Source organism: Mobula birostris, chromosome 4 (assembly GCF_030028105.1).
Source record: "Mobula birostris isolate sMobBir1 chromosome 4, sMobBir1.hap1, whole genome shotgun sequence".
Taxonomy (NCBI): domain Eukaryota; kingdom Metazoa; phylum Chordata; class Chondrichthyes; order Myliobatiformes; family Myliobatidae; genus Mobula; species Mobula birostris.
Window position 1 is genome coordinate 207298146 of NC_092373.1, and position 15304 is coordinate 207313449.

The 15304-nt window shown below is 45.4% G+C and overlaps 1 protein-coding gene across 1 annotated transcript in view; it reads left to right on the forward strand.

Moving 5' to 3' along the window:
• mogs (mannosyl-oligosaccharide glucosidase) overlaps positions 1 to 15304 on the forward strand; it is a 68255-nt gene that overhangs the window by 19987 nt on the left and 32964 nt on the right. The window contains exon 2 of the mRNA XM_072256846.1: positions 8519 to 8887. Coding sequence (XP_072112947.1) covers positions 8527 to 8887 — 361 coding nt within the window. The 5' untranslated portion in view covers positions 8519 to 8526. The remainder of the gene's footprint in view (positions 1 to 8518; positions 8888 to 15304) is intronic.

Consider the following 15304-nt stretch of genomic DNA (forward strand, 5'->3'; position numbering starts at 1 on the left):
TTTGGACCCCATGGCCCCTCTGTTCATCCACACTCTTAAGTAACCGACCATTAACCCTGTACTCAGCCTTCTGGTTTGTCCTTCCAAAATGCATCACCTCACACTTATCCAGATTGAACTCCACCTGCCACTTTTCTGCCCATCTCTGCATCCTGTCTATATCCTGTTGTAACCTTTGACAACCTACAGCTCCATCCACAACTCCTCCAATTTTCGTGTCATCTGCAAACTTACCCGTCCTTCCGCCTCTTCATCCAGGTCATTTATGAAAATCACAAAGAGCAGGGGTCCCAGGACAGATCCTTGCGGCAACTCCACTAGTCACCGACCTCCAGGCAGAATACTTTCCTTCCACTACTACCCTCTGCTTTCTTCCTGTAAGCCAATTTTTTATCCAAACAGTTAAGGTTCCACTGATCCCATGCCTCTTGAGTTTCTGGATGAGTCTCTCCTGAGGGGGACCTTGTCAAATGCCTTGCTAAAATCCATGTAGACCACATCTACCACCCTACCCGCATCAATTTCTTTTGTTACCTCTTCAAAAAACTCAATTAGGCTCGTGAGGCACGACCTTCCCTTCACAAAGCCATGTTGACTATCCTTAAGTAGATTGCACTTATTCAAATGCTTGTAGAATCTACACTTTTCCAATAGTTTGCAGACCACCGACGTAAGACTGACTGGTCTATATCTCCCAGGATTCTCTCTATTACCTTTTTTAAATGAGGGAACTACATTTGCCATTCTCCAATCCTCCGGCACCTCCCCTGCAGCCAAAGAGGATTCAAAGATCATAGCTACTGCTCCAATGATCTCTTCTCTCACTTCCCACAGCAACCTGGGGTATATCACGTCGGGCCCTGGGGACTTGTCGATCTTGATGTTTTTAAGAAGATCCAACTCTTCTTCTTCCTTAATCTCCACATTGTCCAGCACACAGGCCTGTTCTATTTCGACCTCACCCTGATCAAGGTCCTTTTCACTTGTGAATACTGAAGCAAAGTATTCACTTAGGACCTTCCCAACCTCCTCCGCCTCCAGGCTCAAGTTGCCTTCTTTGTCCTTTAGCGGCCCCACCTTCATTCCTGTCATCCTTCTGTTCCTCACATAGGCATAGAATGCCTGGGGTTCTCCTTAATCCTACATGCCAAGGCCTTCTCATGCCCCCTTCGAGCTCTCCTAAGTCCTTTCTTAAGCTCCTTCCTGGCTACCCTATATTCCTCATGAGCCCCTCCTGCTTCCTATATCTAACATGTGCTTCCTTCTTCCTCTTGACGAGTTGCCTCACGTGTTTCGTCAGCCACGGTTCCCTTTTCCTACCATTTTTTTCCTTATCTCGGTGGGACAAACCTATCCTGAACCCAACACAAATGGTCCCTAATCTTCCCCCACATTACTTCTGTGCTTCCACCCTTGAACATCTGTTTTCAATTTACTCTTGCTAGTTCCTGCCTCACCCCTTCATAGTTAGCCGTTCCCCAGTTAAGCACTTTCCCATTTTGTCTGTTTTTATCCTTTTCCATAGCGATGCTGAAGCAAAGGGAGTTGTGGTCACTCTCACCAAAATGCACCCCCACCAAGAGGTCTGCCACCTGACCAGGTTCATTACTCAGAACTAGATCCAGTACGGCCTCTCCTCTCGTCGGTCGGTCCACATACTGTGTCAGGAATCCTTCCTGAACACAGCTGACAAATTCAGCCCCATCTATCCCCCTTGCAGTAAGGAGGTGCCAGTCAATATGAGAGAAGTTGAAATCACCCATAACTACAACCCTGTATTTCTTGCACCATTCTAAAATCTGCCTGCTTATTTGCTCCTCGGTGTCCCCAGGGCTATTTGGGGACCTATAGACTACTCCTAGCCAATGTTCCCTCTAATTTTTAGTAGTCAGTGTGTGCAAAAATCTTATGTTGTGCGAATTTTTTTTCCTGTGACAAAAGTATGTGCACACATGGCACAGTTTATGTAGGTTTACAAAATATTTGACACAAAACTGCACAGAATAACAACAAAATAACATATTTAAGTCACTCAGTTATTTTTCTCTCTCCTGTCTTTGGCATTTCAATAAGTATAAATATTAATTACTACATTATTTAAGGTAACTAGCCTTTTGTGCGCACATTAATTTCCTTTGTGCGCTGGTTGAAAAATGTGTGTGCACACGCACAGCTTAGTGGGAACATAGCTCCCAGCACAGTGATTGATCCCACCTAAACCCCGGTACCTGCATCAGCCAATCCTGCCCTTCCTCCAGCCAAGTTTCAGTAACGGCCGCAACATCGCAGTTCCACGTACTGATCCATGCTCCAAGCTCATCCCCTTTATTCCTAATACTCCTAGCGTTGAAATAGACACATTTCAACCCCTCTAACTGGCTACATTTATGTTTTGTCCCCTGCCTGTCCTTCCTCACCAACTCAGAACACATAGCATCATGCCTTGTCCTTCTACCCTAATCTCTGCACTCACATTCTGATTCCCACCCCGCTGCCAAACTAGTTTAAACCCTCCTCAACAGCTCTAGCAAACCTGCCCGCCAGGATATTGGTCCCTTTCCAGTTCAGGTGCAGCCCGTCCTTTTTGTACAGGTCAGACCTTCCCTCCTCCTGTGTAATCTGTATGAATTTGATGCTGCTTTGCTTCACATCGATGGACTCTGTGTCTGTCTCCCAAGTAACTATTTAAGATTGCCCCCACCCCTTTCTGCTCCATGCATAGATTATCGTTCTGATCTTCCAGAGGGTCAATTTTGTGCCTTACAATCCTTTTGCTCTTAATATATCTGTAGAATCCATTGGATTCTCCTTTACCTTGTCTACTAGAGCAACCTCTTTCTTTTAGCCCTCCCGATTTCCTTATTAAGTGTTTTCTTGTATTTCTTATACTCAAGTACCTCATTTGCCTATACCTACACCTATAATAGTCTATACTTTTACTCCTACCGAATTGTATGACCATACACTTTCTTACACTGTATTCTATTTGCCACTTCTTTGCCCGTTGTCCAAATATGTCTAATTCTTTCAGACTCCCTACTTCTTCAATACTACTTGCTCCTCCGCTGATACTTCTGATTTTTCTCGTGTTCTTTTGCATTTTTTTTACCCTCAAGAGACTCATTTGATTCTAACTGCCTATATCTGTGTAACCCCCTGGTTCAGCTGGCTGCATTAGTCTAGGGGAAGACAGTCTATCCCCGCCAAACTAGTGAAATCTCATTTGGGTGGATGCTGCATGATGTGTTCCCCTGTTATAAATCGGTACCACAAAATAACAAACAGTACACCATATGCAATTGAAGGATTTAACTTTATAATTCTTAATTAGACTAGAGGGTTAGTAAAGAAAACAGGCTAGGGACCACCCTATGGGTGATAAGGTGTAGTCCTCGACATCTAGATTCTGAGCATGCTCAGTAACTCATGTTTTGACATCTCATCCCTGATCACTGTGTATCTGCCTAGGATCCCATAATAAATGAAATACTTCTCCCATAACACTTTGGCCACCGTGGACTCCCTCTGGTCCTTGGTAGGGAAAGCCTGCACATATCTGGTGTAGTGATCCGTGATGACTGAGACTTTCACTGTGTTGCTGGCATCTGGCTCTATTGACAGGAGATCCATACACACCATGTCCAGGGGCCCTGCACTCTGCAAGTGGGACAAGGGAGCTGTTCTCATAGGCAGCGTCTCCCACTCTTCATCCCTGTCCAGTCCTTCGTGCGCACATTGGGATAGAACACCAGCATCAATGTTCCTACTTCCTGGCCAGTACTTCAGGTTGAAATCATAGGCAGACGATGCCGCCAACCGCCGATGGCCCGTGGCATCCAGTTTTGCCAAGTTCAGGATATAAATTAGGGGATTGTTGTCCATCCTCACCTCAAACTTGGCGCCATAGAAGTGGTCACTCAACTTATCCACCACAGCCCATTTCAGCACCAGAAGCTCCAAGTTGTGCATGGGATAGTTTTTCTCAGAGGGTGACAGACTCTGGCTGACAGATGCAACAGATCTCAACCCAGTGCCCTGATCCTGATACAGGACACTCCCTAAGCCCTCTCTGCTGGCATCAATATGCAGTACATATGGCAATTGGGGGTCTGCAAAAGCCAGTACAGGTGCCTGGGTCAGCATCTCCTTCAGCGACTGGAAAGCCTCTTCACTTTTCACATCCCACCTCGCTCCAAAAGGCTCTTTACCCTCCTTTCCTTTTATCCTCCTCCCTTTCTTCCCTAAGGGAGGGTAACCACACAGAAGCTGATTTAAAGGGTGACACTTCTGCTTAGCCCTTCATGAACCTCGAATAGTAACCACAGCGCTGACAGTCTGGGGCCTTGGCCAGGTGGTCACTGCCTCTAGCTTAGCTGGATCCGTAGGTACTCCATTCCGTGAGACAAAGTGCCCAGCATAGCTGACAGACATCTTGCAGAACTGGCACTTGTCCAGGGAAAGTTTTAACTCTACAGCTTTCAGGCGGCCTAGCACCTTCAGTAACATCTCTTCATGCTCCTCCAAGGTGGACCCAAACACTATGAGGTCATCCAGATACACCAATACCTCAAGCAAGTTCATATCCCCCATAGTTTTCTCCGTAACATGCTGGAAGGTTGCAGTGGCTCCTGATATGCCCTGGAGCATACTTTCGAACTAGAAGAATCCCAGTGATGTCTTCCCTTTGTTGGCCTCACTCATGGGGATCTGATAATGTCCACTCCTCAAGTCCAGCACACTGAACCACTTCGCACCACTCAGACAGACCAATCCTCGGGACAGTATACTGGTCAGGGATGGTACGCCTGTTCAGAGTCCTATAGTCCACACACATCCGTACCTTCCCATTCTTCTTCCTGGCCACTACTGTTGGGGACGCATGGGGCTTCGGGACACAATGATAGTCCCAGCTTCCTTCAATTTACACAAATGCTGCCGAACATCTGCCACCTCTGCAGGGGCTAGTCGCTGTGACCTCTCTGAATGGGGTGTCTGTGGTCACCCGGATAGTGTGACGGGTGCTCTTAGAACAATCCACACCAAACTCATCAGTGGAAAAGATACCTTCCAGCTTCAACAACTTCTCTATCAACCTCCAACCTGCAGATACCAGGAAGTCCCTGAAGTTGAATGACTCAGTGGTCAACTTTCCCCCTTTTTCCAATAGTTTCTCCCCGGCTTGTTTCACTGGGACACTGGACTACTGTCACCGGGAAAAGATGTGCCGGGTCATCCCCCGCTTGAAGGTGTCCTCCCTCTTCGTAGTGTTCCTGGCAATCACTGCCATCCTGTTCGCCTGTACAATCAAGGGCTTCTGCAGTTCAGGCCTCACCAGTACCCCAGCAGGTAATCCAGATTCCTCCTCATGGTCTTCTGGAGCATCCACTAAGAGGGCCTTGCCCTAGGGTATTCTGGGAAATCTAGGGTCTCCCATTGCTCTCACTACTTCCCCAGGCCATAACACGACTGGTTTTGACTGGGTGAACCACAGTTCCTTGTCTAAACTCATTATCTGGCCCAATGCAGCCATGCACTTCCTCAAAAGCAGCTGGAAACACCAGGTGAATGGACAATGATCTCAGGAAGCTTCCTCCTTGCGGGCTCCCATGGGCCTCCTCACAATAGGAGTGATGGTCCCCCATAAGAATTGAAACGCCTCCCTACTCAAAAGGGTCCGGACAAACTAGTGCTAATGTACCAAGGGCTTCAGCCACTCCCACATCAGCCTCCAAAAGCTCCAGCTTCACTGACAAATAACCATCATGTTGATAATCACCTGCACTAAGACCCCAGTTCTCTAGTGCACTGAATGGCATCAATAGTAAATGCGTCAAATACTGTTTGTGAAATGAACGGTACAGCAGAGTGACCTGCGACTCTGTCTCAAGTATGGCTCAAGCATAAATACCCTCTATCTGTAGCGATACTCTGGAGCTTGGCCCCACTAAGCCTTCAGGAATAGGGTTCTTTGATGCATTGCTGGGAATAGATCCCCCCAATAAGCCAGGCCATCCCCTCACTGGGTTTCTTTTAAATTTTCTCGACGTCTCTCTTTGTTTAATTGCCCAGAGGCTCACTCTCCGAAGGGTTTCCCATCGTTCACACCCCCGCCTAAAATGTCCCTCTTCACACAGTTATAACAGACAATACCAGCAGCTCCCCTTTTCGCGTGACACTGGCTGCTAGCAGCCCTCCGCATAGTCCGTCGCCTTAGAGGATCCGCCTCCCTATCAGCTGCATCATATGGGGGGTAGGGGGGGTGGTCACTCCTGCTGATAACAATCAGGACATCTCAGTTCTCAACTCTGCCACAGTCTCCTTTACCACTGCCCGGGGCAGGCTATCCATGGTCACCTCACTGCAGGGGACCACTACCAAGGACTGAGGCCTCCCGTGCATTCTCCTCGTCTCCTATTTCTCTGATCAGCTCAACAAACGGGGGGGGGGGGGGTGTCTTACGAGACATTCAGAGACCCCAAGTGATCAGGTCCTGGGACTGGGCGCCCTTTGCTATCTGGTCTATTGTTTACTGATCCACCTTAGCCGTCTGAATGGCCCATCTGCGCCACAAGCAATTTAGCTGCCTCTCAAGCCAAAAAGTATAGGCAGAAAGCTTCTCCCCCTTCTCCTGACGCATGTTCTGAAACCCGTCATGAGCTCCATTGGGCTCCCTGTCGTGCTAAATGCATTTTCCAGTGCTCCCATGTAATTGACAGTTTTAGCTAGGGGGTACCGGAACTTCACGGCTTTCACCACGTCGGCAGCTTGCCCACTCAAACTTTCAACCAATCTCTGTCACGTTACATCATCAGAGCACTGCCACTCATCTAACAACTGAGAGGTCTACTCCGCCCAGGTCTCATACACCTCCTCCCCTTTAGGGGTGGGTGTTATTCCATTTATTTGCCAGAGAGGTAAGAGCAGATACTAACTCAGAGTCCTCACTCTTCCCTGGGGGGTGGGGACTAATTAGACATTCCAAATCCAACCACTCCTTCCCCTCACTTCTCGGAAATGATAGAACCCTGTCTTTGAAATATCCGACCCTAGCTACGGGAAACTCGACTTATGATTCGGCCCTCTCCACTGCCATTATGTCAGCCTAGTCTGCAGTAAAACGAGGCCTGTGCCCACCATTTAATCAAACCTCCCACCCGCAATCATAACTTTGCCGACAGCTTTAACAGTACTTAACAGACCAATTAACAATTCATCTGGAGTACAAATAATCTACCCCGCTCAACACGCACGCATTAGTTACCACTAAGCCTCTGTGGATGAACACCACCGCTCCACCCTGGCAGCATCCATACTAGCCCAGACTTAAAACACAACCCACTGGTTCAATGTTCAGGGCAATCACACAGCATCCAACGAAATCAATTCTGGAACGATACCTCCATAATTGTAACCCCCCAGGTTCGGTGGGCTGATCCCCCGGGTGTCATTGACTCCCTACCCCATTCCACGTCCACTCGGTCCTGCAGTCTGTGACCTCTCCGTTCCGGCATCCTCTCAGGCACACAACAAGAAAAAAAATACTCCCTTCATTACATGGCGGAATATTCCAAAGCCCCATTATCTCCAGTCATAACCCAAACACTGCTGCTACAGAACGACCATTACATTAGCAGTCAACACACATAAAAGTTGCTGGTGAACGCAGCAGGCCAGGCAGCATCTCTAGGAAGAGGTACAGTCGATGTTTCGGGCCGAAACCCTTCGTCGGCCCGAAACGTCAACTGTACCTCTTCCTAGAGATGCTGCCTGGCCTGCTGCGTTCACCAGCAACTTTTATGTGTGTTGCTTGAAATTCCAGCATCTGCAGATTTCCTCGTGATTACATTAGCAGTGAAACCTTTCCCAGGGCGTTAAATCTGATATATGTGACCTTCTTTTTCTTTACCAGAGCTCTCTAACCCTGTTTGTCTTGGCTTTTATTCTAACAGAAACAAAGGCCTCCCATTTACTAAGCATTCCTTTGCCAGAAAATAGCCTTCCCCAATCTACACTTGACAGATCCCTTCTGATGCCATCAAAATTGGCCTTTCTTCAATTTAGAATCTTAACCCAAGGACCAGACTTGTCGTTCTCCATAATTATCTTGAAGCTAGTAGAATTACGATTGCTAGATCCAAAGTGTTCTACACAGACTCCTGTCATCTACCCTGTCTTGTTCTCTTAAGAGAGATCCAGTATAACGCTGTCTATTTGGGATCTCCACACATTGATTAAGGAAATTTGGATTCATTCAATTGTGATTGTTGTTCCCTAAATGTTCTCCCAGTGAATGTCCAGTCACCTGGTCAGGCTTATTCCACAGTACAAGATCTGGTATACTCTCCCCTCCAGATTTAAGTAACCTATACACAGACCCATGAACAGGCAGAAAATGGACCATGTGCTGGCAGATGTGACAGGTTAAATTGTCATTTTTGTTGGCACAGACATGGTGGGCTGAAAGGCCTTTGCTATACTATTCTATCTTCTATATATTCTATGTTCTCTCTTCCCCCAGAGTAAAGAATGGCACGGCAGAGGCTGAAAAAAGAGAGGCTGCTTGATGCAAAAGTGGATGGTAAAAATGGAAAGAATACAGGAATTCATAAGAAGGCTCCAGCCAAGGAGAAGAAGAAAAAGTCCAACTTGGGGAATATCTTCATCAACATAGCAATCGTTTTGTGTACTGTGAGCTGTGTCTGGTTTTGCTATGCTATTTACATGAGATCGTGGTTTGCTAACAGAATCATAACACCTCACCCTTCATTCAGGATATTGAACAGCAACAGTTCTAGTCCCACATTGTCACCAGAAAAATACTGGGGATCGTACCGACCTCAGGTATACTTTGGAATGAAAACACGGAGTCAGAAATCCATTGTAACAGGTAGAGTGAATTTATTGTATCATGACAGGCAGTTTTTCCAAGTTTGTGTTCTTTTGTGAGTGGCTATGCTTAATTTTAAGTGACATAGGAAAGGCACACGGAAAAGCAATGTTGCGTGATCATGGGAACTTAAATATGTGGATAGACTGAGAAAATCAGGTAGGGCTCTGAAAAAATGAATTTGTGGAATGTCTACAAGATGAATTTTTAGAGCTTGTGGTAGAGCCCAATAGGATGGCACGATAGCATAGTGCTTAGTACAACGTAATTGCCAGTCAGGGTTCTGTTTCACTGCAGTCTGTAAGGAGTTTGTACAGTACTTTGCAGAAGTGTTAGAGCCCCTAGCTATATATATATCGAAGAGTTTTGTACGGTACTATACCTTTCACAGAAGATGCTCCAATGATTGAGAAATCTGAAACCCTGCCCCCTAAAACAATTCCTCAGACTCACGTACATCTGCCAAATCATCCTAAATCAACTTTCAGTGGCACATGGCACACACGGCAATCTAGAGAATACTCCCTGGAGATCCTGCTTTTCAACTTTCTATGTAACTCCCTATATTCTCTCCTCAGGACTTCCTTCCTTTTCCTACCGATGTCATTGGTGCCAATAAGAACCACAACTTCCCGCTGGTCACCCCTCCCTTTACAATGCTTTTAACCTACTTTGGATCAATCTAATCTTTTCCTCCCGCAGAGCCCTCCATTTTTCTTTCATTCATGTGCCCATAAAAGAGTCCATTAAGTATCCCTAATGTATCTGCCACAACTTCTACCCCTACCCCAGGCAGTGTGTTCCATACATTTACTACTGATGATTATATCAACAAAATACACATTTTTCTGAACTACAGATTTTTGATACCACCACTGCAACAGATCAAAGAAGAAATGTATCAATAAACAATGGATGATTCAAAATACGTTACAATAATTCATCAACATATTTTATCAAAATAGTATACCTACACCTACCTGGCAAAGACAAATTTCCAAAGTAAATGTCTTAACTCACCAATGAATTGCAGTGTTTCTTGAGCCGAGTTGTAGTTATTCTAAATATCTTCAACGCCATTCATTAAGCATAGTGTATGAATACGCTTCTCAGTTACTACTTTCATTGCATTAGTAAGAGGTTCCAAAAGTTGTTTTAGTTACATAAAGCATAAAAGAGAGGCTAAGGTGGAAATTGGACTGCCTGTAAATAATGCTGGAGATGTACTAATGAACTTTGAAGTACTTATTTAATTCCCCCACTATTGCTCTTGAGTTCCTCCTTCACATGTCAGAAATTTGAGAGTCAGTGGCAAAGTGCGTATTGTGGCTATTACTAAGGAGATGGTGATGGGGTTGCTGAAATGCTAAAGATGGATAAATCACCTGGACTAGATGGACATGTTACAGTTGTTTAAGATGTTGGTCAGACCTGATTTGGAGTATTGTATGCAATTCTGGTCAACTACCTGCCTGGAAAGATGTCGATAAGATTGAAAGAGTTCAGAGAAAATTTACAAGGATGTTGCTGGGATGTGAGGACCTGAGTTATAGGGAAAAATTGAATAGATTAGGACTTTATTCCCTGACATATAGGAGAATGAGGGGAGATTTGATAGAGGTATACAAAATTGAGGGGTATAGATAGGGTAGATGCAAACAGGCTTTTTCTACTGAGGTTGGGTGAAATTATATATGGAAGTCATAGGTGTGGGGTTAAACCTGAGTTGCTCTGCAAACGATCACCAGCAGGAGTAGATAAAGAGAGCTACCTTGTCAATCAGGTCCACAATCTAGATTTAAAAGGCACAGCTTCGCAGCAGTTCCTTAAAGAGTTGCACTGCAACCAATTAGCGAGCGGGATTCATTAGAAAGGGTGAATAAAAATAACATGCGCAAGCAGAGTGTACCGGTGGTTAGAGTTGCTTGGGCAAGGTACAGTATCTGGTCATTTTCTTTTTTCTTATTTGTTCATTCCCCCTCTGTTAGGGCACCATAGTGAAGTGAGAATGGCTCCTGGAGCAGTTTGTATTGCATGTGAGATGTGGGAATTCTGGGAGACGTCCAGTCTCTCAGATAAATACCACTGTACCAGGTGCACTGAGCTGCAGCTCGATGACATTTGGCCCATACGGGAAAATGAGGTGATAGACGGGAGCTACAGCGAGATAGTCACCCCTAGGTTGCAGGAGACAGACAACTGAGTGACTGTCAGGAGAAGGGAGGGAAATGCACAGCCAGTGCAGAGTATACCTGTAGCCGTTCCCTCAATAATAAGTATACCACTTTAGATACTGTTGAAGTGGTCGACCTACCGGGGGAGCTACAGTGATCAGGTCTCTAGCACTGAATCTGGTGCTGTGGCTCAGAAGAGCTGAGAATTGAAGAGGATGGCAGTGGTGATAGGAGATTCCATAGTCAGAGAAACAAACGAGATTCTGTGGGCTCGATAGAAACATCTGAATGGTATGTTGCCTTCCAGGTGCCAGAGTCAGGGATGTCTCAGATCAGGTTCATAGCATTCTTAAGGGGGAGGGTGAGCAGCAGGAAGTCTTGGTATATATTGACCCCAACGATATGGGTAGACATGGTGAGGAAATCCTGAAGAGAGATTTTAGGGAGCTAGGTAGAAAGCTGAGAAACAGGACCTTCAGGGTAGTAATCTCTGGTTTGCTTCAGGGTAGTAATCTCTGCTTTGCTGCCTGTGCTACATGCCAGTGAGGGTAAGAATAGGATGATTTGGCAGGTGAATGCATGGCTGAGGAACTGGGGCAGGGGTTCGGATTTATGGATCATTGGGATCTCTTCTGGGGAAGGTGCAACCTGTAGAGGAGGGAACGGATTGCACTTGAATCTCAGGGGGACCAATATCCTTGCAGGCAGGTTTGCAAGAGTTGTTTGGGAGGATTTTTAACTATTTGGCAGGGGAGTGGGAACTGGAGTGATAGTGCTGTGGAGGAGGTAGTTGGTTTACAAACCAAGTGTGTAGCGAGGCACTGAGGAAGGGGAGGCTGATGATAGGGCAAAATTGCAGTCAACAGGGTGAGTTCCATCGTAAAAGGTGGACAAAATCAAAAAGGGTGAATATAAGACTAAAGGTGTTATATTCATGCGCAGCATATGGAATAAGGTATCTGAACTTGTAGCACAGTTACAGATTGGCATGTATGCTGTTCTGGGCATCACTGAATCATGGTTGAAAGATGATTATATCTCGGAGCTTAACATCCAAGGATACAGATTGTATCGAAAGGACAAGCAGGTCAGCAGAGGGGGGTGGTGTGGCGCTGTTGGTTAAAAAAAAGTGAAATCGAATCATTAGGGGTGACATGGGGTTGCAAGGTGTTGAACTGTGTTGGGTAGATCTGAGGAACTGCAAGGGTAAAAGGACCCTGGGAGTTGTATACAGACCCCGAAACAGTGATAAGGATGTGCTGTACAAAAAACAACGATAAATAGAAAATGCATGCCAAAAGGGCAATGTTACAATAGTCATGGGGGATTTCCATACACTGGAAGATTGGGAAATTCAGGTTGGTGCTGGATGCCAAAAGGGGTAATCTCTAGAAGGCCTATGTGATGTCGCTTTAGAGCAGGTTGTGGTTAAGCCCACTAGGTGATCATCTATTCTAGATTGGGTCTTGTGCCATGAACCAGAATTGATTAGAAAGCTTAAGGTAAAAGAAACCTTAGGGCCAACTGATCAAAATATGATCGAATTCGCCCTGAACATAGAACATAGAAATTTACAGCACATTACAGGCCCTTCAGCCCACAATGTTGTGCTGACCATGTAACCAACTCTAGAGACTGCCTAGAATTTTCCGAGCACATAGTCCTCTATTTTTCTAAGCTCGATGTACTTATCTAAGAGGCTTCTAAAAGACCCTATTATATCCACCTCCACCACCGTCGCTGGCAGTGCATTCCATGCACCTGCCACTCTCTGTGTGGAAAACTTAACCCCTGACCTTCCCTCGGTACCTATTTCCAAGCACCTTAAAACTATGCCCTCTCTTGTTAGCCATTTCAGCCCTGGGAAAAAGCCTCTTGCTATCCACACGATCAATGCCCCAGATCATTTTATACACCTCTATCAGGTCACCTCTCATCCTCTGTCGCTCCAAAGAGAAAAGGCCAAATACACCTATTCTTCTCATCTGAAATTTAAGAAGGACAATTTGAAGTCAGATACATCAGTATTGCAGTGGAGTAAAGGGAATTACAGAGGCATGAGAGAGGAGTTGGCCAAAATTGATAGGAAAATAATGCTGGCAGGGGTGAGAGCGGAGCAGCAGGAATTTCTGGAAGCAATTTGGAAGGTACAGGATATTTACACCCCTAAAGGAAAAATGACCCAACCTTGTCTAACAAAAGGTTAAAACCAACATTAAAGCTAAGGAGAGAACATATAATAGAGCAAAATTTAGAGGGAAGTTAGAGGATTGGAAAGCTTTTACAAACCAACAGAAGTCGACTTAAAAAGTCATTAAGAAGGAAAAGATGGGATACCAAAGTAAGCTAGCCAATAATATTAAAGCGGATACCGTAAGTTTCTTCAGATACTTAAAGTGTAAAAGAGAGGGAAGAGTGGATATTGGACCGCCAGAAAACGATGCTGGAGAAGTAAAGTGGCGGACAAAATGAATAAGTATTTTGCATCAGTCTTTTGCAATAAGTATTTTGCATCAATGTGGAAGACACTGGAAGTTCAAGAGTGTCAGGGGTCATGAAGTGTGTGAAATTACTAGGGAGAAGGTTCTTGGGAAACTGAAAAGTCATCTGGATAAGTCATCTGGACCAGACAGTTTCCACTCCAGTGTTCTAAAAGATGCTGAAGAGATTGTGGAGGCATTAGTAATGATCTTTCAAGAATCACTAGGTTCAGGAATGGTCCCGAAAGACTAGAAAATTGCAAATGTCACTCCACTCTTCAAGAACGGAGAGAGGCAGAAGAAAGGAAATTATAGGCCAGTTAGTCTGACCTCAGTGGTTAGGGAGGGAGTTGGGTGACATGAGTATCTGGTTGGCAATCAGTGGTGAGCGGTGTGCCGCAGGGATCAGTGCTGAGCCCGCAACTGTTCATGATATACATTAACGATCTGGAAGAGGGGACTGAGTGTAGTGTATCTGAGTTTGCTGATGACACTAAATTGAGTGGAAAAGCATATTGTGCAGAGGATACGGAGAGTCTGCAGAGAGATATCAATAGGTTAAGTGGGCAAGGGTCTGGCAGATGGAGTACAATGTTGGTAATGCAAGGTCATCCACTTTAGAAAGGAAAATGGAAGATCAGATTACTATTTAAATGGTAAAAGATTGCAGCATGCTGCTGTGTGGAAAGACTTAGGAGCGCTTGTGCATGAATCACAAAAGGTTGGTTTGCAGGTGCAGCAGGTTATCAAGAAGGCAAATGGAATGTTGGCTAGAGGGATTGAATGTAAGAGCAGGGAGGTCATGCTGCAACTGTACAGGGTACTGGTGAGGCAGCATCTGGAGTACTGTGTGCTGTTCTGGTCTCCATACTTGAAGGATATACTGGTTTTGGAGGCGGTGCAGAGGAGGTTCACCGGGTTGATTCCAGAGATGAAGGGGTTAGGCTATGAGGAGAGATTGAATCACCTGGGACTGTACTCGCTGGAATTCAGAAGGATGAGAGGCGATCTTATAGAAATATATAAAATTATGAAAGGGATAGATAAGAAAGAGGCAGTGCATTCTGGCACTGTACCGGATGACTGGAAAATTGCGAATGTTACTCTGCTATTTAAGAAGGGTGGGAGGCAGCAGAAAGGAAACCATTGACCTGTCAGCCTGACATCAGTGGTTGGGAAGTTGTTGGAATTGATTGTTAGGAATGAGGTTATGGAGTACCTGAAGGCACATGACAAAATAGGCCAAAGCCAGCATGGTTTCCTGAGAGGAAAATCCTACCTGACAAACCTACTGCAATTCTTTGAGGAAATTACAAGCGGGGTAGACAAAAGAGATGCAGTAGACATGGTGTATTTGGATTTTCTGAAGGCCTTTGACAAGAGGCTGCGTAGTAAGATAACAGCCCATGAACTACAGGAAGGTTACTAGCATGGGTGGAATATTGGCTGATCGAAAGAAAGAAAGAAAGAGAGTGGGAATAAAGGGATCCTATTCTGGCTGGCTGCCAGTCAACAGTGGAATTCCACAGGGGTCGGTGTTGGGACCGCTGCTCTTTACGATGTATGTCAATGATTTGGATTACGGTATTAATGGATGATACAAAGATAGTTAGGTAGCGTTGAGGAAACAGAGACCCTGCAGAGAGTTTAGGGGAATGGGCAAAGAAGTGGCAAATGAAATACAATATTGTAAAGTGTATGGTCATGCACTTTGGTGGAAGAAATAAACGGGCAGACAATTATTTAAATGTGGAGAGAATTCA